This window comes from Staurois parvus, unplaced genomic scaffold (genome assembly GCF_062004578.1).
Source record: "Staurois parvus isolate SC_StPar_1 unplaced genomic scaffold, SC_StPar_1.0 ptg000584l, whole genome shotgun sequence".
Taxonomy (NCBI): domain Eukaryota; kingdom Metazoa; phylum Chordata; class Amphibia; order Anura; family Ranidae; genus Staurois; species Staurois parvus.
In genome coordinates, this window is record NW_028318380.1 from 37,419 (window position 1) to 63,529 (window position 26,111).

At 50.8% G+C, this 26,111-nt stretch overlaps 1 protein-coding gene across 1 annotated transcript in view; it reads right to left on the bottom strand.

The window, feature by feature from the left end:
• LOC149450069 (transcriptional corepressor CBFA2T3-like) overlaps nucleotides 1–26,111 on the bottom strand; it is a 96,449-nt gene that overhangs the window by 13,577 nt on the left and 56,761 nt on the right. Inside the window, exons 3-8 of the mRNA XM_089692390.1 lie at nucleotides 22,042–22,283; nucleotides 19,682–19,771; nucleotides 15,017–15,204; nucleotides 11,491–11,726; nucleotides 6,784–6,854; nucleotides 2,924–3,128 (exon numbers count right to left, since the gene is read on the bottom strand). Of these exons, the coding sequence (XP_089548516.1) occupies nucleotides 2,924–3,128; nucleotides 6,784–6,854; nucleotides 11,491–11,726; nucleotides 15,017–15,204; nucleotides 19,682–19,771; nucleotides 22,042–22,283 (1,032 nt within the window). The remainder of the gene's footprint in view (nucleotides 1–2,923; nucleotides 3,129–6,783; nucleotides 6,855–11,490; nucleotides 11,727–15,016; nucleotides 15,205–19,681; nucleotides 19,772–22,041; nucleotides 22,284–26,111) is intronic.

Consider the following 26,111-nt stretch of genomic DNA (forward strand, 5'->3'; position numbering starts at 1 on the left):
GGGGTCTTCTGTCCCGACACGTCCGCCGGCTGGTCAGACACCCAAACAAAGCCAGGATCGGCTTTGATTGGGTCTCCACTATGGCAACCCGGAAGCTATGACCTGACATCACTCCTGGTGTACCCGGATGTCAAAAAAGAAAAAATCAAAAGCCTTCAAAAACACCGATCGTGGCGTCATGAATGCTTTTGAGGGCAGGGGAGGGATTTGGGGTCTCTTAGACACCAGATCCCTCCATAAAGAGTACCTGTCACCAGCAGTGGTGTATTTACTGTGAGGCAAACTAGGCGTTTGCCTGGGGTGGCAATTCTCAGGGGGCGTCACCACCCCCCTGGAAGAAGTGGCAGGAGGGTCGAAGGACTTGTGAGGACCCTGCTCTAGTCTTGATGACATCGGGACCCTAGACTGTTAGATTGCGGGGGTGCCGAAGCTGTGGGCACCAGTCTTGCTGTGGGAGGAGGGGGGGGTGGTCATTTAGTGCCCAGGGTGATAGATGCCAAACTGCGCTGCCCCTCAAGATGTATGAACATTGTGTCAGCAAATTCCCCTCCCCCAAACAAAATCAAGCACTAATCTGCACGCTTACCCAATATGCATAAATTCCCTTTGCAAGCCAAGATTCTCCCCAAAGACAAATTCCCTCTCCTCCCAGTACAATTCCCACCCCCCCCCTGAAATTTCCCCTCCCAGAACATGAGTCTGACAGTTCCAGTCCAGGAGTGCTGCAGAGCTAGAAAAAGGAGAGAGCACAGCCAGCACCTCCTCCCGGCTCTCTCCTCCTCTAGGGATATGGCTGGTCACTACCCACGCTAAGCTGACAGGAGTAGTGATGCTGCTGTAGCATCAGGAACTCTCCCTGGTGCCCCCCTCACCTCACATGATACCAGTGTCCAGGGCAGCCGCCCCTTCTGCCCACCCCTTGTCCCGGCCCTGAGTGGAGGATCAGATAAGTATATCTCCTTCTATTGTTCCCCTAGACCAGGGGTAGGCAACTGTGGCCCTCCAGCTGTTGTAGAACTACAAGTCCCATGAGGCATTGCAAAACTGACAGTTACAAGCATGACTCCCAAAGGCAGAGGCATGATGGGACTTGTAGTTCACCAACAGCTGGAGTGCCACAGTTGCCCATCCCTGCCCTACACCTAATTCAGCCATTTTTTTTTTTTTGCGTAGAGTTGGGCTTTAAAGCGGATTTAAACCCAAAAGAAATGAAATGTCTGCAGCGGCAGGAATGTGGAGATAGAGGAGAGAGAGAGCACAGCCAGCACCTCCTCCCGGCTCTCTCCTCCTCCAGGGATTTGGCTGGTCACTACCCACAGCTAAGCTGACAGGAGAAGTGATGCTGCTGTAGCATCAGGAACTCTCCTTGGTGCCCCCCTCACCTCACATGATACCAGTGTCCAGGAGTGCTGCAGAGCTAGAAAAAGGAGAGAGCACAGCCAGCACCTCCTCCCGGCTCTCTCCTCCTCTAGGGATATGGCTGGCCACTACCCACGCTAAGCTGACAGGAGTAGTGATGCTGCTGTAGCATCAGGAACTCTCCTTGGTGCCCCCCTCACCTCACATGATACCAGTGTCCAGGGCACCCGCCCCTTCTGCCCACCCCTTGTCCCGGCCCTGATTGGAGGATCAGATAAGTATATCTCCTTTTATTGTTCCCCTAGACCTAACTGAGCCATTTTTGTTTTTTATTTGCCTGGAGTTGGGCTTTAAAGCGGTATTAAGCCCAAAAGCAAATGAGATGGCTGCATTAGTTTTCTTTTCTTAGGTTTTCTTTCTTCGATTTTCATCTGCTGATCCAGCCAGCAAGTCTGTTGTTTTTCACAAGCTCTCCAGCAGAATGTATCAAATTACATGGATGAGACAAACCATTTACCTTTAAAATGGTCAGCTTTTATTTATTCGCGAAAAACCTTTATCCCCAAAGGAAATAAAATGCAGCTGTAACTGGTTATAAAGTGTGAGCTGGAGTTTGGCTTGTTAGTGTATATAAATCTGCTAATTATTATTATTATACAGGATTTATATATTATTATTATTATACAGGATTTATATATTATTATTATTATACAGGATTTATATATTATTATTATTATACAGGATTTATGGCGCCAACAGTTTGCTCAGCACTTTACAATATAACGGGAGACATTACAGAACAATACAGTTCAATACAAGAGGGAAAGGAGGGCCCTGATCCTGGGAGCTTACAATCTAGGAGGGAGGGCCCTGATCCTGGGAGCTTACAATCTAGGAGGGAGGGGCTGATCCTGGGAACTTACAATCTAGGAGGGAGGGCCTGATCCTGGGAGCTTACAATCTAGGAGGGAGGGGCTGGTGGTACAAAAGGTAATAACTGTGGGGGAGGGGCTGGTTGGAAGAGTAGAAGATTCCAGTATTAGCTGAGGGCAGGATAGGCTTCCCTGAAGAGATCAGTTTTCAGAGATCGCCTAAAAGTGAGCAGAGTAGGCAATAGTCTGATAAATTGGGGTAGAGAGTTCCAGAGGATGGGAGAAGCTCTGGAGAAGTCCTGGAGACGGGCATGGGAGGAGGAGACAAGGGAGCTAGAGAGTAGGAGGTCATGGGAGGAGCGGAGAGGACGGTTTGGGTGATATTTGGAGACAAGATTGGTGATGTAATTCGGGGCGGAGTTATAAATGGCTTTATATGTTATTGTTAATACATTTAACACTCCCCTCCCCAACAGAGTGGCAATGCTGCTGTCTGCTGTGCCCCCTGTGCTCCTTCCTGCAGAGTGGAGGCGCTCTAATACAGGAGGTGTGTTACTGGCCAGATCACCAGGTGAAAACAGAGGGGGAAAAAAGCACAAGAAAAGAAAACGAATGCGGTCGTCACATCTACTGATCGGTAAGGTGCAATAAATCTTGACATCGCTACATATAGTAGAAGTTCCTTCGCTGACCTGCTGGTGAGGACTCGGTGCTTGAAGAGCTGTTGTGGTGCCGCGCCGGCTGGCTCACAGAGCTGACGCTCTTTTTCAGGTCCTCCGCATCACTGTAGCGCCGTGGCCGGTGGTTGAGCTCTTCTCGGTCTGCTTCCTGGCAGCGGCGGAGGACCGTCAGCGAGCGCCGGGTTTTCTCCACCATATCCATAATGCAGTTTAACAGCTGGTGGGAAAAAAAAGAAAAAACTCGTCATTTCCACAATCACAGCAACGATCCGTCCCAGGAGGTTCCATCACCCCTTCAGCTCCGGATGCTTTCACCTTTCCTTCATGGCCAGCCCATTTTTTTTGCTACTCAGCACTGCGCTACTTTAACTGGTGATTGCTCGGTCATGCAACGCTCTATCCAATCGTCATTTATATCTTTTGTTTTCACACAGACAGAGCTTTCTTTTCATGGCATTTTATCACCCTTTGGAGTTTTAAATTTTTATTATATAAAGCAAAAAAAAAAAAATCACAAATTTGAGAAAAAAAAATGTGGACAATTCACGAAGCGGTATCTTGCCGCATCCGAATATGCGCACAGCATTTAAAAAAAAGAAAACGTTGGCAATCACTAAAAATGCTGCTAAAATACGTCATTATTTTATATTATTTTAGTTTTATTTCTTTTTTAAGTCGTGCGGTTTTTAGCAGCGAAAACATGTTCCATGTAATGTTCCACGCGGAAATGTTCCACATGGTATTGTTTCACGCAGTATTGTTCCACGCGGTATTGTTCCACGCGGTATTGTTCCACGCGGTAATGTTCCACGCGGTATTGTTCCATGCGGTATTCTTCCACGCGGTATTGTTCCACGCAGTAATGTTCCACGCAGTAATGTTCCACGCGGTAATGTTCCACGCGGTATTGTTCCACGCGGTAATGTTCCACGCGGTATTGTTCCACGCGGTAATGTTCCACGCGGTATTGTTCCACGCGGTAATGTTCCACGCGGTATTGTTCCACGCGGTAATGTTCCACGTGGTAATGTTCCACGCGGTATTGTTCCATGCGGTATTCTTCCACGCGGTATTGTTCCACGCAGTAATGTTCCAGCCGTCGGCGGTGTTTCCCACTGACAGCTGAATGTAAAAAAAAAGAATAAAAAATTTTGCAAAAAAACGGGGTGACGTCCCTCCCTGTCTCATCCATACCAAGGCCTTCAGGTCTAGTATGGATTTTGAGGGGAACCCCCACGCCAACATTTTTTTTTTAAATGGCATGGGGCCCCCCCCCAAAATCCATACCATACCGTCGTTTGAGTCTGCAGCCTGGCAGGGCAAGAAAAGGGGGGAAGTAGTGAGTGCCCCACCCCCCCACCTGAACCATACCAGGCCACATGCCCCCAACATGAGGGGGGGTGCTTTGGGGCAGGGGGGCTCCCCTGTTGATGGGAACAAGGGGGGGTGCTTTGGGGCAGGGGGGCTCCCCTGTTGATGGGAACAAGGGGGGGTGCTTCGGGGCAGGGGGGCTCCCCTGTTGATGGGAACAAGGGGGGGTGCTTTGGGGCAGGGGGGCTCCCCTGTTGATGGGAACAAGGGGGGGTGCTTTGGGGCAGGGGGGCTCCCCTGTTGATGGGAACAAGGGGGGGGTGCTTTGGGGCAGGGGGGCTCCCCTGTTGATGGTAACAAGGGGGGGTGCTTTGGGGCAGGGGGCTCCCCTGTTGATGGGAACAAGGGGGGGGTGCTTTGGGGCAGGGGGGCTCCCCTGTTGATGGGAACAAGGGGGGGTGCTTTGGGGCAGGGGGGCTCCCCTGTTGATGGGAACAAGGGGGGGTGCTTTGGGGCAGGGGGGCTCCCCTGTTGATGGGAACAAGGGCCTATTCCCCACAAGCATGGCCAGTGGTTGCGGAGGTCTGGAAGTATGGGCCCCCAGATTCCCCCCCCCCCCATGTGAATGGTACCGCCACTCATTCACAAAAAGTGTAGTGTACAAAACGACAGGAGACGGTCTTTGACAAGTTCTTTATTAAAACAACAAAAATAAAAAAAAATGTCCCCCGAAGTATATCCAGCGTCAATCACGATGCCCACCGCCGACCCGAAAAAAGAAAAAAAAAAAAAAGGCTCCGCTCTCGGCGCTGGCAGCTTCACCAGCTTTGACAGTTCTTAAATATCTATGGAGCGGGGCCACCCAGTGACATCACCCGGGTGACCCCGCCCCCTTGTGACATCATCGATCCAGCATGCCTGAGCCCTTTCCTGTTCAATTCTGTGCGGTGCATTTTGAGCCCATTCATGTTGTATGGCTCACATCGCACCGCATCCACACCTTTTTATTTGCTGCACTGGAATCAGATCGCATGGGATCCGAGGATCCGATTCAGGCCATCGCACTGCATTTTGCGAGCTGTTCTTGGGGTGCAGTTAATTTAACACTGACACCTGCAGCAGATCGCATGAACACAATTGTGACGCGGTGCGGGAAACGCACAGGAATGGCTGCGAATCCCACACCGCATCAGTGTATTCCCAGACTAAGCGCTGGAGGGGCAGAGCAGAGAGCACACCCGATAATTGAGCGATCAGTGGTCCTTGATCGCTCAGTTCTCGGTGTAGAGGTAGCAGGAGATGGATGCAGCACCCAACTAGGTATAAATGTTTAATTCCCGCACTTCTCTTTTTTATGGGCAGCACAGTGGCTAAATGGTTAGCACTTCCGCCTGGCAGTACTCGGGTCAATGGTTCGAATCCCAACCACGGCACCACCTGCCTGGAGTTTGCATGTTCTCCCTGTGCCTGCGTGGGTTTCCTCTGGGTACTCCAGTTTCCTCCCACACTCCAATGACATGCTGGGGGGACTGACCATTCAAGCACTTGGGCACTGCCCGAGGGCCTGGGGTCAGTAGGGGGCCCCATGAAATGCCCCTGGTGCCTTTTACAGGTTTTTTTGGGTGTGCTTTGAGTGTGGGCAAGGACACAGGGGCCCCATGATCCCCTATTGCCCGGGGGCCCCATGAGTTATCAGTCCACCCCTGGCTGGGAGGTTGATTGGCTCCTGTCTAAATTGTCCCTAGTATGTGTATGTATGAATGTGAGTTAGGGACCTTAGATTGTACGCTCCTCGGGGGCGGGGACTGATGTGAATGTACAATAGATATGTAAAGCGCGGAGTACATTGATGGCGATATAGAAGTACCTGAAATAAATAAATAAAGGGGAATTTTCCCGCTCGCTGTTTGAGCTTTGGGGTGCACACCATAATGCGATAGGCTGCGCCCACCAATGGGGACATGCATACTTCCAATGGTCCAAGCTGGACTCTATGCAATTAGGACGATACCTGGAATTCAGATTTAGGCATTCGAATCCCAACAAATCCCTTCTAACCAGGGGCGGACTGACAACTCATGGGGCCCCTGGGCAATAGGGGATCATGGGGCCCCTGTGTCTTTGCCCAAACTCAAAAAAGCCTATGAAAAAGGTACCAGGGGCATCTCATGGGGCCCCCTACTGACCCTGGGCCCTCGGGCAGTGCCTGAGTTTCCGAATGGTGAGTCCACCCCTGGTTCTAACCGATTCCCATGATGGAGCTCTTTAGATCTCTAAATATAACCGATTTACAATTCCATCTCAGCTTCTTATCCGGAGGAGGCTGAAAAGATGCAACTTCTGTCATCTCCACAACCAGACACCACGATCTCTCCTGGTCTTGGATATCGTTCGACTCAGTTAGGGGTCAATAATAATTAGTTCTTTAAAAACCATCAGCAATGACCTGCAGTAACCCGCACCGGCCAATCAGATGACATTTCACAGCAGCTTTGTCATTTCTAGGGATAATAATCTTACAATGTTGATCTTTAGAGCCGTCATTTTCTTGGCATACTCACATTGTTGAGTTGTTTCCACTCTTCTGCCCACTCCCGGTCTGTCAGCCGGTGATCAATGACCTCATGCACAGCTGAAAGAGGAAATACAAGCTGCTTATCGCGGATAATTATAACCAGACACGCTTCTTTCCATGTTTTGGTGAAGGGAATACAAAATCTTTAGTGTTAATGCAGACAGGAGAGTCCTGGATACATGGACAGATGGCTGGAGAAACCATGGAGGGCTTTGACAAAACCCCCAGCACCCGTGGTTGTCAACTCATGAGCTATAGGGGGCTTCATCCATGGCCAGGGCTGTGGATAAGGGGGTACCACCAGTCCTCATGTACGGGGTCCAGGCTACCGGGGGGGCCCATGCTACCGGGGGGGCCCAGGCTACCAGGGGGTCCCAGGCAGCTGGGTGAATTGGATGTAGGCAGGGAGGGTGATTGGTATGGTGGGAGGGGGTAATTACTGGAACCGATCCCCTGTATGACTCTCTCTCTGCAGCAGCTGAAAGCCAGCAAGAGGGAGAGGAGAAGAAGTTAACTTTCAGCTGCTACAGAGAGAGTCATACAGGGGATCGGTTCCAGTAAGCACCCCCTTCCACCATACCAATCACCCTCCCTGCCTACATCCAATTCACCCAGCTGCCTGGGTCCCCCCTGGTAGCCTGGACCCCGTACATGAGGACTGTTGGTTCCCCCTTATCCACAGCCCTGGCCATGGATGAGACCACCTATAGCTCATAAGTTGGCAACCACTGGTGCAAGGGGTTTTGTCAAAGACTTCCACAAAGGGGGCCTGGGCAGCAGGGGGGGGTAATTACTGGAACCTATCTCCAGTATGACTCTCTCTGCAGCAGCTGAAAGCCAGCAAGAGGGAGAGGAGAAGAAGTCAACTTTCAGCTGCCACAGAGAGTCATACAGGGGATCGGTTCCAGTAAGTACCCCCTTCCACCATACCAATTACCCTCCCTGCCTACATCCAATTCACCCAGCTGCCTGGGTCCCCCCTGGTAGCCTGGACCCCGTACATGAGGACTGTTGGTTCCCCCTTATCCACAGCCCTGGCCATGGATGAGGCCACCTATAGCTCATAAGTTGGCAACCACTGGTGCAGGGGGTTTTGTCAAAGACTTCCACAAAGGGGGCCTGGGCAGCAGGGGGGGGTAATTACTGGAACCTATCCCCTGTATGACTCTCTCAGCAGCAGCTGAAGGTTGACTTCTTCTCCTCTCCCTGCCGCTGGCTTTTTGACAAAACCCCCTGTACCAGTGTTTGTCAACTTATGAGCTATAGGTGGCCTCATCCATGGCCAGGGCCGTGGATAAGGGGGTACCACCAGTCCTCATTTACAGGGCCCAGGCTACCAGGGGGAACCCAGGCAGCTGGGTGAATTGGATGTATGCAGGGAGGGTGATTGGTATGGTGGGAGGGGGTAATTACTGGAACCGATCCCCTGTATGACTCTCTCTGCAGCAGCTGAAAGTTGACTTCTTCTCTCCCTCTTGCTGGCTTTCAGCTGCTGCAGAGAGCAATACAGGGAATCGGTTCCAGCAATTACCCCCCCTGCTGCCCAGGCCCCCTTTGTGCACTCACCCCTACAGTGCTGCAGACTTCCCTCCTCTCCTTTCAGCAGCTGCAAGCACGCACTAAGATCAGGATGGAGAGTGGGGAAAAGGTCCAGTAAATACATCACATTTACCAGCCCCTTCCTTTTCTGAATGAACACAATGAGTGATCGGTACCAATCACTAACTATGTACATTCATTACTAAAGCATAGTAAACTATGTTTTTTTGGAAGGGGGGGGGGGCCTGCAAGGTTGGCTGGATGGGTCCCCGTGGTTTCTAACAACAGCCCTGTCCATGGCCCTTGACATCACCAAAGGGCCACACATAATGTTTAATATACGTAATGCTTGGGAGGACTTTCAGAGATTGCAAACCTAATAGAGAAAATTAGGGTCAGAGAGTGAGGACAGGATACATTGTTGGCTGCAGAAGGCAATACCAAACCATGAGGCTGGTAGAGATTAATGCTATTACCCTAATCAATGTTCCCACTATAAACTGCTGAGGTCCGAGGGATGCACATCATTTACTAACGGGCCGCATGCAGTCCTCGAACCACAGGTTGGACACCAGGGTCCTACACTATATAGCCAACAGTCTGCGGACACCTGACCATCGCATCCAGCCCTATCAAGTTCTGGTGTTTCTAGTGAATGGTACTGTTAATCTTACAGCACACAGAGATGTTTGAAGCAATTTTGTCCACCAATTTGGGAAGGCTCTTTTTTTTCCCTAAAGACACGGTTCAATGAGCTAGCCCTGACCTCAGCTCTACAGAACGCCTTCGTAATCAATTGGAATGCTGAGTTGAAGCCAGGTCTTCTCATCCAACATCTGTACCCAACCTCAAAAAAAGTTCTTTTGGCTGAACAGTCACAAATTCTTGCACACTCGTCAAAATCTTGTCAACAGTCTTCTCAAATTGTGGAGGCTATTTAAGCCACAAAGGGCCAGGTTGAAAGACAACTTCATATTTTGGAGTCCCATGCCCATGGTTTTGGAATGGGTCATCTAACAAGCTCATAGAAGTGCAAAGGGAAGGTGTCCACAAACGTTTGGCTATATAGCACATAATCCAGGAGCCCAGTAACTGTGTGTGAGGATACATTAGGACAGTGGTGTGATCGCTCTGTGACATAGTTATGGTCTTCTCATCTCCAATCCATACCTGACCTCACAAATGTTCTTTTGACTGAACAAGCACAAATTCTCGGAAACAACCCAAAATCCTGTCAATGGTCTTCCCAAATTGTGAAGGCTGTTTTCGTCACAAAGCTCCAGGTTGGAGGACAAATTCATATTTTGGAGTCCTAGGCCCATGGTTTTGGAGTGAGTTGTCTAACAAACATGAAGGTCAGGTGTCCACAAACGTTTGGCCATAAAAGTACACAATCCAGGAGCCAAGGCACATTGTGTTTGAGGACACATTATGACAGTGGTGTGATTGCTCTGTGACGTAGTTGTGGTCTGCTTGTCCAACATCCGTACCCAACCACAGAAATGTTCTTTTGGCTGAACAAGCTCAAATTCTCACAATCACCCCAAAATCTTTTTTACAGTCTTCTCAATGTGATGAGGCTGTTTTAATCCCAAAGGTCCAGGGTGATGGACAACTCCATATTTTGGAGTCTCATGCCAATGGTTTTGAAATGAGTTGTCTGGCAAGCATGAAGGTCTGGTGTCCATAAATGTTTAACCCGATAGCATACAATCCAGGAGCCCAGGCACTTTGTATGTGAGGACACATTAGGACGGTGGTGGAATCACTGTGATGTAGCTGTGGTCCTGTCGTCCAACATCCATACCTGACCTCACAAATGTTATTTTGACTGAACAAACACAAATTCTCGGAAGCACCCCAAAAGGCTGTTTTAGTCACAAAGGTCCAGGCTGAAGGACAACTCCATATTTTGGAGTCCCATGCCCATGGTTTTAGAGTGGGTTGTCAAACGAGCTCATAGAACTGTGAAAGTGTGTCCACAAACATTTAACCTCATAGCATACAATTCAGGAGCCCAGGCACTTTGTGCTTGAGGACACCTTAGGACAGTGGTGGTATCACTCTGATGTGACGTAGTTGTGGTTTTCTCATCCAACATCCATACCTCAACTCACAAATGTTCTTTTGAACAAGCACAAATTCTTGCAAACACCCCAAAAACGTGTCAATGGTCTTCCAGAATTGTGAAGGCTGTTTTAGTCTAAAAGGTCCAGGTTGAAGGACAACTCCATATTTTGGAATCTCATATCCATGGTTTTGGAGTGGGTCGTCTAATAAGCATGAAGGTCGGTGTCCTCAAACATTTGACCAGACAGCATACAATCCAGGAGCCGAGGCACTTTGCTTGTGAGAACACATTACGACAGTGATGGGATCCCTCTGTGACGTAGTTGTGTTATAGCGCCCACGTTGGCCTGTGCGATCCTCTTCCCATACTGGGGCCATCAAACAGCATGTCTGCTGATGCATGAATTACACAGCCTGCTGCTGAGATCACGCAGCTTCTCAGGCATCTGCTAGACTGGCATGTTAGGGCACCCAAAATAGACTATGTATGACAATATTAGCTGGAGCTCCGGCTGTTACACAATACCAGATGTGTAAACACATAGCAGCACCGTCTGTTTATTGCAGCACAGCTCGGGATCCCCAGTCATCTGCACTTGATAGCACTGACACAGTGACAACACTTGAGGACAACTATAGAAAACCTATCCTGAGAAACCAAGAAACATGGAGATCGCCATTGTTGGCCTTATTGAATATGTAGGAGAATGAGGAATTCTAATGGATGGATCTGCAAACTTGGGTGCCCCTTCGGATCTCCCACTTAGTAGGACGCTGCTGTAAACTGTAAGACTTCACATTTTTCCCTGGCTTTAACCTGTCCGCACATTGGACCCCATAAGAGTGTATGGAAGATGGTGTCTGGAACAATTGTTGCTCCCTACAGTAATAAATGCTGCAGTATTTCCCCCTTCGGTTTCCTACGCAGTGTGGGAAAGGAAAGGGGAGCATGACGTTGGTTGGGTTTGATAAAGACTCTTCCTCCAGACACTTTTATGGTCCATCTATGCCTGGTTATTCCCACTTGGCCTCCTTGGCCCTCGTACCGTTTAACCTTCTAGATATGCAGGAGCGCGTCTCATACCTGCCTGCCGATATCGATCTCTCAGCTCCCGAGGGTCTGTATGGCGGTAGTGATGGGCCAGCACCATGTCTTCCAAGCGGTAGTGCTGAGTAGGAGGTGGGGTGGGGTGTGGGAGTCCATTGGTGGGCGGATGGAGTAGTCCATTGCTGGGACTGTATCTTTGAGCGGGGCTTGTGGTGCATGGCCGCTTGGCAAGGTGATCCGGGTGGAGACCTTCCTGTGCATTCTCTTTGGTCCTAAAGAAAAGGATTTATTCCATTAAATGTACAATTCAAAAAACAAGATATCATCAGTCATATCTCAAATCCAAAAAACGCTCCAAAAGGTTTTTTCAATATTTAAAGTGGTGGTAAACCCTCACATATGCTCGAGTGACCGGGCTCAGGGGATACACAGAGATGAAACAAATCTTCCTACAGAAGTTGTACCTCTTTGTCTGAACCCTCTCTTCTCTACAGCCGTTAAAAGTCCAGAATTTTTACAGCTTGTCTGCGCTTTCAGAAAACGGGACGAGGAGCTGAAGTTACACTCCGCAAAGCTCAGTGAGAGCTGATTGGAGGGAAGGGACACCACCCCCCCCCTTTCACACAGACACATGAACACCGCTGAGGTGATCAATCAGAGGCTGTGAGCTGGAGCTCTCTCTTTTTTTTTAATTCCCTTCCATATGATTGGGTATTTGACGTGTACTCAGCTTCACATTATAGCAACGCTAACTGGCAATTCACTTTGTTAATATTTAGGACCTACATAGATGTCACATGACAAATTCTAACCTATCATACGTGTATCCTATTATACATGTAAAACAATTCAGCTTGATGTATATAATCTTATCAATAAAAACCGTGTTTATGTAACGATACACTATATTGCCCCAAGTATTGTCCCCCCCCCCAAATATACACTATATTGCCCCAAGTATTGTCCCCGCCCCCCCAACTACATACACTATATTGCCCAAAGTATTGTCCCCGCCCCCCGTATATACACTATATTGTCCCAAGTATTGTCCCCGCCCCCCAAGTATATACACTATATTGCCCCAAGTATTGTCCCCGCCCCCCCATATATACACTATATTGCCCCAAGTATTGTCCCCGCCCCCCCCGTATATACACTATATTGCCCCAAGTATTGTCCCCGCCCCCCCACGTATATACACTATATTGCCCCAAGTATTGGCCAGCCTTTCCACACACATGACCTTTAATGGCCCCCAGTCTTAGTCCGTAGGGTTCAATATTGAGTTGGCCCCGCCCTTTGCACCTATAACAGCTTCAACTCTTCTGGGAAGGCCCCCCACAAGGTTTAGGAGGGTGTCTATGGGAAGGTTGGACCATTCTTCCAGAAGCACATTTGTCAGTCAGGCACTGATGTCGGGGGAGGGGCACTGATGTCGGGGGAGGGGTACTGATGTCGGGGGAGGAGGCCTGGCTCGCAGTCTCCGCTCTAATTCATCCCAAAGGTGTTCTATGGGGTTGAGGTCAGGACTCTGTGCAGGACAGTCAAGTTCCTCCACCCCAAACTGGCTCCTCCATGTCTTTATGGACCTTGCTTTGTGCACTGGTGGGCAGTCATGTTGGAACAGGAAGGGGCCATTCCCAAACTCCTCCCACAAAGTTGGGAGCATGAAATTGTCCAAAATGTCACCTTAAGAGTTCCCTTCACTGGAACTAGGGGGCCAAGCATAACCCCTGAAGAACACCCCCACACCATAATCCCCCCTCCACCAAACTTTACACTTGGCACAATGCAGTCAGGCAAGTACCGTTCTTCTGGCCACCACCAAACCCAGACACGTCCATCAGATTACCAGACAGAGAAGTGTGATTGGTCACTCCAGAGAACACGTCTCCTCTGCTCTAGAGTCCAGTGGCGGCATGCTTTACACCACGGCATCCGACGTTTTGCATTGCACTTGGTGATGGAAGGCTTGGATGCAGCTGCTCGGCCATGGAAACCCATTCCATGAAGCTCTCTACACACTGTTGTTGGGCTCATCTGAGGGCCACACCAAGTTTGGAGGTCTTTAGCTATTGACTCTGCAGACAGTTGGTGACTTCTGCGCACTGTGTGCTTCAGCATGCGCTGACCCCGCCCTGTCATCTGACGTGGCCTACCACTTGGTGGCTGAGTGGCTGTTGTTCCCAGTGGCTTCCACTTTGTTATAATCCCACTAACAGTTGAGCGTGGAATATTTAGTAGCCAGGAAATGTCCCGGATGGACTTATTGCCCAGGTGGCCACCTATCACGGGACCACGCTTGGAGTCACTGAGCTCCTGAGAGCGACCCATTCTTTCACCAATGTCTGTAGAAGCAGTCTGCATGCCTAGGGGCTTGACTGTATACACCTGTGTCCATGGAGGGGATTGGAACACTGGAATCACATGATATGGAGGGGATTGGAGCACCTGAATCACAAGATATGGAGGGGATTGGAACACCCGAATCACATGATATGGAGGGGATTGGAACGCCTGAATCACATGATATGGAGGGGATTGGAACGCCTGCATCACATGATATGGAGGGGACTGGAACACCTGAATCATGATATGGAGGGGATTGGAACACCCGAATCACATGATATGGAGGGGATTGGAACTCCTGAATCACATGATATGGAGGGGATTGGAACACCTGAATCACATGATATGGAGGGGATTGTAACACTCGAATCACATGATATGGAGTGGATTGGAACTCCTGAATCACATGATATGGAGGGGATTGGAACGCCTGCATCACATGATATGGAGGGGACTGGAACACCTGAATCACATGATATGGAGGGGATTGGAACACCCGAATCACATGATATGGAGGGGATTGGAACTCCTGAATCACATGATATGGAGGGGATTGGAACACCTGAATCACATGATATGGAGGGGATTGGAACACCCAAATCACATGATATGGAGGGGATTGGAACTCCTGAATCACATGATATGGAGGGGATTGGAACACCTGAATCACATGATATGGAGGGAATTGGAACACCTGAATCACATGATTGGGAGGGGAATGGAACACCTGAATCAAATGATTTGGAGGGCGGGCCCCATACTTTCGGCAATATAGTGTTCATGTGTGCGGCCATATTTGCACCTTACATATGCAGGCTCTGTTTCCTGCACAAATATTGTACTAAAATGTATAGTTTCTTCTTACACTTTAAGGGCTCATTAAGTCTTGTGGGTGGGGATGGCAAAACTAGGCAGTTAAGCCACCTTTTTACTTACCCCCCTTAAACAGCCAGCAAAACTGACCGTTGAACAGGGCCACGTAACGGTGAATGCGAAGTGGTGGGACATTTACAGGGTTAAAACAGGTTGTGAAGAAGCGATATGCCTCTCAAACGCCTCTGATAAGTGATTCAGCGCAGATCGCTTTTCAGAGGTGGAACATCAAAGCTGCTCATTTAATCGCAGCCGGCCCATCTCTCCCTGTGTGGCTGATATCTTTGCTGAATGGCACTAGACTCGTATCTCAGCCAACATATCCTGCTGATGGTCATACCTGTCAGGTGTCCGCCGCTTGCCGTTCTCATTCACATCCAGTAGGAGCTGATCGGAGGAGTCGCTGGGTGAGCTGCTGACGCTGGTGTCCAGGAGCAGCTGTTCATTCTGGGCCAGGTACTGAGCCGGGCTTTGCTTTGCCAGGCGGGCGCAGTGAAGGAGCTCCCGCTGCAGCAATGGAAGGTTAGCCTGGGAAAGACAAAAAAGATTTGATGTATGCAAGCAATAGGAAAGGTGATATGGGCAAGTGCTGCAGCTGCATGCCTCTCCTATGGGCGCAGAACCCCAAGGTTTTCAAGACATGAAAGTGAAAGTGAAACTGAAAGCCGGGTCCCGTTCTGCGCTGCAGGGCTGCTGGTAGCAGCTCATGTGTGAATGAAGTGTAGGGCTGCTTACATCCTTCATTCATAAATACAATGTAACAACCTGATCGCAATATATTCAGTTGTAACTCTTATGCCCTTTGATTTGCTACTCGGACATCTCCAATATACTGCAAGTGAAAAGAAAAATGGTGGGCACAATACTGGGATCAGGAGGACACAATACTGGGATCAGGAGGGCACAATATTGGGATCAGGGGGCACAATACTGTGATCAGGAGGGCACAATACTGGGATCAGGAGGGCACAATATTGGGATCAGGGGGCACAATACTGTGATCAGGAGGACACAATACTGGGATCAGGCGGGCACAATACTGGGATCAGGAGGACACAATACTGGGATCAGGAGGGCACAATACTGGGATCAGGAGGGCACAGTACAGGCAGGTCAGGAGGGCACAATACTGGGATCAGGAGGGCACAATACTGGGATCAGGGGGCACAATACTGTGATCAGGAGGGCACAATACTGGGATCAGAAGGGCACAATACTGGGATCAGGAGGGCACAATACTGGGATCAGGAGGGCACAATACTGGGATCAGGAGGGCACAATACTGGGATCAGAAGGGCACAATACTGGGATCAGGAGGGCACAATACTGGGATCAGGAGGGCACAATACTGGGATCAGGAGGGCACAATACTGGGATCAGGAGGGCACATTACTGGGATCAGGAGGGCACATTACTGGGATCAGGAGGGCACATTACTGGGATCAGGAGGGCACATTACTGGGATCAGAAGGGCACATTACTGGGATCAGGAGGGCACAATACTGGGATCAGGAGGGCACAATACTGGAATCAGGATGGCTCAATACTGGGATCAGGAGGGCACATTACTGGGATCAGGAGGGCACATTACTGGGATCAGGAGGGCACAATACTGGGAGCAGGAGGGCACAATACTGGGATCAGGAGGACACAATACTGGGATCAGGAGGGCACAATACTGGGATCAGAAGGGCACATTACTGGCATCAGGAGGACACAATACTGGGATCAGGAGGGCACAATACTGGGTTCAGGAGGGCACAATACTGGGATCAGGAGGGCACAATACTGGGATCAGGAGGGCACAATACTGGGATCAAGAGGGCACAATACTGGGATCAGGAGGGCACAATACTGGGATCAGGAGGGCACAATACTGGGATCAAGAGGGCACAATACTGGGATCAAGAGGGCACAATACTGGGAACAGGAGGGCACAGTACTGGGATCAGGAGGGCACAGTACTGGGATCAGGAGGGCACAGTACTGGGATCAGGAGGACACAACACTGGGATCAGGAGGACACAATACTGGGATCAGGAGGGCACAATACTGGGATCAGGAGGGCACAATACTGGGATCAGGAGGGCACATTACTGGGATCAGGAGGACACAATACTGGGTTAAGGAGGGCACAGTACTGGGATCAGGAGGACACAACACTGGGATCAGGAGGACACAATACTGGGATCAGGAGGGCACAATACTGGGATCAGGAGGGCACAATACTGGGATCAGGAGGGCACATTACTGGGATCAGGAGGACACAATACTGGGATCAGGAGGGCACATTACTGGGATCAGGAGGACACAATACTGGGTTAAGGAGGGCACAATACTGGGATCAGGAGGGCACATTACTGGGATCAGGAGGACACAATACTGGGTTCAGGAGGATATAATACTGGGATCAGGAGGGCACAATACTGGGATCAGGAGGGTACAGTACAGGGGGATCAGGAGGGTACAGTACAGGGGGATCAGGAGGACACAGTACTGGGATCAGGAAGGCACAATACTGGGGTCAGGAGGGCACAATACTGGGAACAAAAGGGCACAATACTGGGATCAGAAGGGCACAATACTGGGATCAGGAGGGCACAATACTGGGATCAGGAGGGCACAATACTGGGATCAGGAGGGCACATTACTGGGATCAGGAGGACACAATACTGGGATCAGGAGGGCACAATACTGGGTTCAGGAGGACACAATACTGGGATCAAGAGCGCACAATACTGGGATCAGGAGGGCACAGTACTGGGATCAGGAGGGCACAGTACTGGGATCAGGAGGACACAATACTGGGATCAGGAGGACACAATACTGGGATCAGGAGGACACAATACTGGGATCAGGAGGGCACAATACTGGGATCAGGAGGGTACAGTACAGGGGGATCAGGAGGGTACAGTACAGGGGATCAGGAGGACACAGTACTGGGATCAGGAAGGCACAATACTGGGGTCAGGAAGGCACAATACTGGGGTCAGGAGGGCACAATACTGGGATCAGGAAGGCACAATACTGGGGTCAGGAGGGCACAATACTGGGGTCAGGAGGGCACAATACTGGGGTCAGGAGGGCACAATACTGGGAACAAAAGGGCACAATACTGGGATCAGGAGGACACAATACTGGGATCAGGAGGGCACAATACTGGGATCAGGAGGGTACAGTACAGGGGGATCAGGAGGACACAGTACTGGGATCAGGAAGGCACAATACTGGGGTCAGAAGTGCACAATACTGGGATCAGGAGGACACAATACTGGGATCAGGAGGGCACAATACTGGGATCAGGAGGGCACAATACTGGGATCAGGAGGAACACAATACTGGGTTAAGGAGGCACAATACTGGGTTCAGGAGGGCACAATACTGGGTTCAGGAGGGCACAATACTGGGTTCAGGAGGGCACAATACTGGGTTCAGGAGGACATAATACTGGGTTCAGGAGGGCACAATACTGGGATCAGGAGGGTACAGTACAGGGGGATCAGGAGGGCACAGTACTGGGATCAGGAGGGCACAATATTGGGATGGGGGGGGGGGGCACAATACTGGGATCAGGAGGGCACAGTACTGGATCAGGAGGGCACAGTACTGGGATCAGGAGGGCACAGTACTGGGATCAGGAGGGCACAATACTGGGATCAGGAGGACACAATACTGGGATCAGGAGGACACAATACTGGGATCAGGAGGGCACAATACTGGGATCAGGAGGGCACATTACTGGGATCAGGAGGGCACATTACTGGATCAGGAGGACACAATACTGGGTTAAGGAGGACACAATACTGGGATCAGGAGGACACAATACTGAGTTCAGGAGGACATAATACTGGGATCAGGAGGGCACAATACTGGGATCAGGAGGGTATAGTACAGGGGGATCAGGAGGGCACAGTACTGGGATCAGGAGGGCACAATATTGGGATGGGGGGGGGGCACAATACTGGGTTCAGGATTACACAATACTGGGTTCAGGAGGGCACAATACTGGGATCAGGGGGGCACAATACTGGGATCAGGGGGGCACAATACTGGATCAGGAGGTCAGGAGGGCATAATAATGGGATCAGGAGGACACAATACTGGGATCAGGAGGGCACAATACTGGGGTCAGGAGGGCACAATACTGGGATCAGGAGGGCACAATACTGGACAGGAGGGCACAATACTGGGGTCAGGAGGGCACAATACTGGGGTCAGGAGGGCACAATACTGGGATCAGGAGGGCACAATACTGGGGTCAGGAGGGCACAATACTGGGGTCAGGAGGGCACAATACTGGGATCAGGAGGACACAATACTGGGATCAGGAGGGCACAATACTGGGGTCAGGAGGGCACAATACTGGGGTCAGGAGGGCACAATACTGGGGTCAGGAGGGCACAATACTGGGGTCAGGAGGGCACAGTACAGGTTCTGGGATACTGCCTGGGTCACCCCGAGACAAATCTTGGACAGCTGGCAATTAAGATGTAATGCAAGATTATCATAGGGCCCCAACGCACCTGGGGCCCCTGGGTAGTGCCCATGCATGAAGACAGCCCTGAGGGGGGAGGTGCTGGGAGCGAGTGGCGATGACATGCAGCCAGGTAAGTGTTGAGGTACGGTGCGTTTGTAACCTTAATGCAGAGAATTTATTAGGGTAAAACACCTCATGTGGCCTCCCTGTACATGAGAGGCTGGAGCCACGATGACGTCACTCTGTGCCTTCGGCTGCAGCACAGAGCTCTAAAGGTTCGGCTCGGTATGCTTGGTGACGTCACCGGCTGCATTTAATGCGAATATCTCCTAATCGGTAAGTATTTATGAGATGTTCCATTGGACACCTACAGGTAATCCTTAATAAAGACTTTAAAGCTGCTGGGTTAGCATGACAGCCATGAAACTAGTATTTTCAGAAGTGCAGATCATCAACGGTAGCCAATCATTTATTGGTTGCCTTTCCAGGCCATACAATGAAAAGTCGCCATTGACTTGGCAGTCCTACCTTTAGGAACGGGATGACGAAAGGGCGGAGGGGGAAGTTGGTTGCTTCTTGCAGTTTCGAGTGAAATTCTTCGATTGTGAGCGTGGAATTCTGGGAAAAAAAATAGAATGGGAACCGGTTTAAAGACAAACTCCGCAGAACTCCCACGAGGCTCCTACTGCAGTTTTCTATGAAATGTAAATGTCTAAAAAAAATGTCAGTTCTGCGTTAGCAGCCAATCGAAGGTCAAAAGAAAAATGAGCAGAACTGCTCTGCAATGTACTTCAGAATATCACTCACACTTTGTATATGTGACAGGAAATGGTTAAAGCTGAAGTTCAGCTAAAAAAAAAAATCCCGTAACTCTCATCAGATCACTTACCTGTCAGAAGGTACACTACACTACCCAAAGTATTGGGCCCAGACCCCCCAAACGTGGTGTGGCCTTCAGATGAGCCCAACAACAGTGCGTAGAGAGCTTCATGGAATGGGTTTCCATGGCCGAGCAGCTGCATCCAAGCCTTCCATCACCAAGTGCAATGCAAAGCGTCGGTTGCCGTGGTGTAAAGCACGCTGCCACTGGACTGTAGAGCAGTGGAGGCGTGTCCTCTGGAGTGACCAATCGCGCTTCTCTGTCTGGCAATCAATGTATGTGTCTGGGTTTGGTGGTGGCCAGGAGAACGGTACTTACCTGACTGCATTGTGCCAAGTGTAAGTTTGGTGGAGGGGGATTATGGTGTGGGGTTGTTTTTTCAGGGGTTAGGCTTGGCCCCCTAGTTCCAGTGAAGGGAACTCTTAAGGCGACATTTTGGACAATTTCATGCTCCCACTTTGTGGGAGGAGTTTGGGGATGGCCCCTTCCTGTTCCAACATGACTGCCCACCAGTGCACAAAGCAAGGTCCATAAAGACATGGAGGGGCCAGTTTGGGGTGGAGGAACTTGACTGTCCTGCACAGAGTCCTGATCTCAACCCCATAGAACACCTTTGGGATGAATTAGAGCGGAGACTGCGAGCCAGGCCTCCTCCCCCGACATCAGTGCCTGACCTGACAAATGTGCTTCTGGAAGAATGGTCCAACCTTCCCATAGACACCCTCCTAACCTCCCCCGACATCAGTGCCTGACCTGACAAATGTGCTTCTGGAAGAATGGTCCAACCTTCCCATAGACACCCTCCTAAACCTTGTGGGGGCCTTCCCAGAAGAGTTGAAGCTGTTATAGCTGCAAAGGGCGGGGCCAACTCAATATTGAACCCTAGGACAAGACTGGGGGCCATTAATCGCCTGGTGGAAAGGGCGGGGCCAACTCAATATTGAACCCTACGGACTAAGACTGGGGGGCCATTAAAAGTCATGTGCGTGGAAGAGCCGGGCCAACTCAATATTGAACCCTACGGACTAAGACTGGGGGGCCATTAAAAGTCATGTGCATGGGGAGGCCATTAATGGTCATGTGCGTGGAAGGGCAGGGCCAACTCAATACTGAACCCTACGGACTAAGACTGGGGGGCCATGAAAGGTCATGTAAGGGGAAAGGGCGGGGCCAACTCAATACTGAACCCTATGGACTAAGACTGGGGGGCCATGAAAGGTCATGTGTGTGGGAAGGGTGGGGCCAACTCAATATTGAATTCTACAGACTAAGACTGGGGGGCCATTAAAGGTCATGTGTGTGGAGAGGAAGGGGCCAACTCAATAATGAATCCTACAGACTAAGACTGGGGGGGCCATTAAAGGTCATGTGTGTGGAGAGGGCGGGGCCAACTCAATATTGAACCCTACGGACTAAGACTGGGGGGCCATTAAAGGTCATGTGAGGGGAAAGGCCGGCGGCCCAATACTGGAGGTAATATAGTGTATGTCTCAGGTTGTGGATCCAGGAGAATCCTTCACTGCAGGGTTGCCCAGTCCTCTTCCTGGCTCTGAATTTCCAGGCGCTGTAATAATGAACAGCTTTGCTCTTCAGGCAGAACGGCGGTAGGGATGGTCCCTTCTTCCTCCTCCTCCAATGACAAAAGATCTTCCATTGATTACATGATCTGTGAATGGGGGAGATAACCCTGTGTGACTGAGGAGACTCTCCACCATTCACAGATCCTGTTACAAGCAATGTAACCAAAGAAAAAAATGTTTTGTCAATGAAGGAGGAAGTAGGAGGGAGATGTTCTGCCTGAAGAGCCAAAGCTGTGAACCATTGCAGCGCCAGAAGGTCAGACCCAGGAAGAGGACGGGGCATCCCTGCAGTGAAGATTTCAATGTGGGACCTTCTTTACTAAGTGATGTGACTGAAGCTGTAGGGATTTTCTTCTTTGGTAAACTTCATCTTTAAAGTGCTGAGTTGTGTAATGACGCCTACAATCAGTGCTGCTTCCCGTACTCACCACCAGTCCCAGCACCAGGGCCCGCACCCGCTCCCCGATCTCCGGAGAGATGTCGCTGCCAAACTGCTGCAATGTAGTCAGGAAGCGCTTGAGTTTGCTGAGCTGCCGGGCCCCACAGGCTGGGGGCAGCTGCTGATTGGTCAGTGCAGCCGAGGATGACGCAGACGGTCCGTTGCTGAAACCATTGGGGGTAGATGGGGCTCCATTGATAGCAGTGGGGGAGTGGCTGCTCCCGTTCATTACTATGGAAACAAACAAGAATTACAACTGATACAGAATGAATACTGCGAGCTGATTGGGGCAGATCTGTCATCGAAGAACAAACTTTTCATGTATACTATATTTCCAAAAGTATTGGCCCCGCCCTCCATATCATGTGATTCAGGTGTTCCTATCCCCTCCATATCATGTGATTCAGGTGTTCCAATCCCCTCCCAATTGTGTGATTAAGGTGTTCCAATCCCCTCCATATCATGTGATTCAGGTGTTCCCATCCCCTCCTAATCATGTGATTCAGGTGTTCCAATCCCCTCCCAATCATGTGATTCAGGTGTCCCAATCCCCTCCTTATCATGTGATTCAGGTGTTCCAATCCCCTCCATATCATGTGATTCGGGTGTTCCAATCCCCTCCATATCATGTGATTCAGGTGTTCCAATCCCCTCCCAATCATGTGATTCAGGTGTTCCAATCCCCTCCATATCATGTGATTCAGGTGTTCCAATCCCCTCCATATCATGTGATTCAGGTTTTCCAATCCCTCCATATCATGTGATTCAGGTGTTCCAATCCCCTCCTAATCATGTGATTCAGGTTTTCCAATCCCCTCCCAATCATGTGATTCAGGTGTCCCAATCCCCTCCATATCATGTGATTCAGGTGTTCCAATCCCCTCCATATCATGTGATTCAGGTGTTCCAATCCCCTCCATATCATGTGATTCAGGTGTTCCAATCCCCTCCATATCATGTGATTCAGGTGTTCCAATCCCCTCCACATCATGTGATTCAGGTGTTCCAATCCCCTCCATATCATGTGATTCAGGTGTTCCAATCCCCTCCATGGACACAGGTGTATACAATCCAGCCCCTAGGCATGCAGACGGCTTCTACAAACATTGGTGAAAGAATGGGTCGCTCTCAGGAGCTCAGTGACTCCAAGCGTGGTCCCGTGATAGGTGGTCACCTGGGCAATAAGTCCATCCGTGACATTTCCTGGCTACTAAATATTCCACGCTCAACTGTTAGTGGGATTATAACAAAGTGGAAGCAACTGGGAACAACAGCCACTCAGCCACCAAGTGGTAGGCCATGTCACATGACAGGGCGGGGTCAGCGCATGCTGAAGCGCACAGTGCGCAGAAGTCGCCAACTGTCTGCAGAGTCAATAGCTAAAGACCTCCAAACTTGGTGTGGCCTTCAGATGAGCCCAACAACAGTGCGTAGAGAGCTTCATGGAATGGGTTTCCATGGCCGAGCAGCTGCATCCAAGCCTTCCATCACCAAGTGCAATGCAAAACGTCGGATGCCGTGGTGTAAAGCACGCCGCCACTGGACTCTAGAGCAGTGGAGACATGTTCTCTGGAGTGACCAATCACGCTTCTCTGTCTGGCAATCCGATGGATGTGTCTGGGTTTGGTGGTGGCCAGGAGAACGGTACTTGCCTGACTGTGCCAAGTGTAAAGTTTGGTGGAGGAGGGATTATGGTATGGGGTTGTTCCTCAGGGGGTGGGCTTGGCCTCCTAGTTCCAGTGAAGGGAACTCTTAAGGTTAATAAATGTTTCTTTTGGGTTTAACACTTTAAATATCCAAAAGACAACAAAGTTCCAGTTTTTCTATCTATATATAAATGATAAGAATTCAGCGTCACACCGGATCTTCCTCCTCCGACAGACATTCCTGGGGAAGCACCACCCACACGGCTCGGGGCTCTCAGTCAATGCGTTTCTGCAACAGGCAACCCGGAACATTTCCCGGACGTGTACTCCACGAGCTGAACAGACGCAGGAATAGAGACGCAGGAACATAGACGCAGGAACACAGATGCAGTGCACAGACGCAGGAACACAGACGCAGGAACACAGACGCAGGAACACAGACGCAGTGCACAGACGCAGGAACACAGACGCAGTGCACAGACGCAGGAACACAGACGCAGTGCACAGACGCAGGAACACAGACGCAGGAACACAGACGCAGTGCACAGACGCAGGAACACAGACGCAGTGCACAGACGCAGGAACACAGACGCAGTGCACAGACGCAGGAACACAGACGCAGGAATAGAGACGCAGGAACATAGACGCAGGAACACAGACGCAGGAACACAGACGCAGTGCACAGACGCAGGAACACAGACGCAGGAACACAGACGCAGTGCACAGACGCAGGAACACAGACGCAGTGCACAGACGCAGGAACACAGACGCAGTGCACAGACGCAGGAACACCGACGCAGGAACACAGACGCAGTGCACAGACGCAGGAACACAGACGCAGTGCACAGACGCAGGAACACAGATGCAGGAACACAGACGCAGTGCACAGACGCAGGAACACAGACGCAGGAACACAGACGCAGTGCACAGACGCAGTGCACAGACGCAGGAACACAGACGCAGGAACACAGATGCAGTACACAGACGCAGTAACACAGACGCAGTACACAGACGCAGGAACGCAGACGCAGGAACGCAGACGCAGGAACACAGATGCAGTACACAGACGCAGGAACACAGACGCAGGACACAGACGCAGGACACAGACGCAGTACACAGACGCAGGAACACAGACGCAGGAACACAGGCGCAGGAATTCAGACGCAGGAACGCAGACGCAGGAACGCAGACGCAGTACACAGACGCAGTACACAGACGCAGGAACGCAGACGCAGTACACAAACGCAGGAACACAGACGCAGTGCACAGACGCAGGAACACAGGCGCAGGAACACAGATGCAGTGCACAGACGCAGGAATACAGACGCAGGAACACAGGCGCAGGAATACAGACGCAGGAACGCAGACGCAGGAACGCAGACGCAGTACACAGACGCAGGAACGCAGACGCAGTGCACAGACGCAGGAACACAGACGCAGTGCACAGACGCAGGAACACAGGCGCAGGAACACAGATGCAGTACACAGACGCAGGACCACAGACGCAGGAACACAGACGCAGTACACAGACGCAGGAACACATATGCAGTACACAGACGCAGTACACAGACGCAGTACACAGACGCAGGAACACAGATGCAGTACACAGACGCAGGAACACAGACGCAGGAACACAGACGCAGGACACAGACGCAGTGCACAGACGCAGGAACACAGACGCAGTACACAGACGCAGGAACGCAGACGCAGTACACAAACGCAGGAACACAGACGCAGTGCACAGACGCAGGAACACAGGCGCAGGAACACAGATGCAGTGCACAGACGCAGGAATACAGACGCAGGAACACAGGCGCAGGAACACAGATGCAGTGCACAGACGCAGGAACACATATGCAGTACACAGACGCAGGAACACAGACGCAGGACACAGACGCAGGATCACAGACGCAGTGCACAGATGCAGGAACACAGACGCAGGAACGCAGGCGCAGGAATACAGATGCAGGAACGCAGGAACGCAGACGCAGTACACAGACGCAGGAACGCAGACGCAGGAACACAGGCGCAGGACACAGATGCAGGAACACAGGCGCAGGAACACAGATGCAGTACACAGACGCAGGAACACAGACGCAGGACACAGACGCAGAACACAGACGCAGGAGCACAGACGCAGGAGCACAGACGCAGGAGCACAGACGCAGGAACGCAGACGCAGGAACGCAGACGCAGGAACACAGATGCAGTACACAGACGCAGGAACACAGATGCAGTACACAGACGCAGGAACACAGACGCAGGAACACAGACGCAGGAACACAGACGAAGTACACAGACGCAGGAACACAGACGCAGTACACAGACGCAGGAACGCAGACGCAGGAACACAGATGCAGAACACAGACGCAGGAACACAGACGCAGGACACAGACGCAGGAACACAGACGCA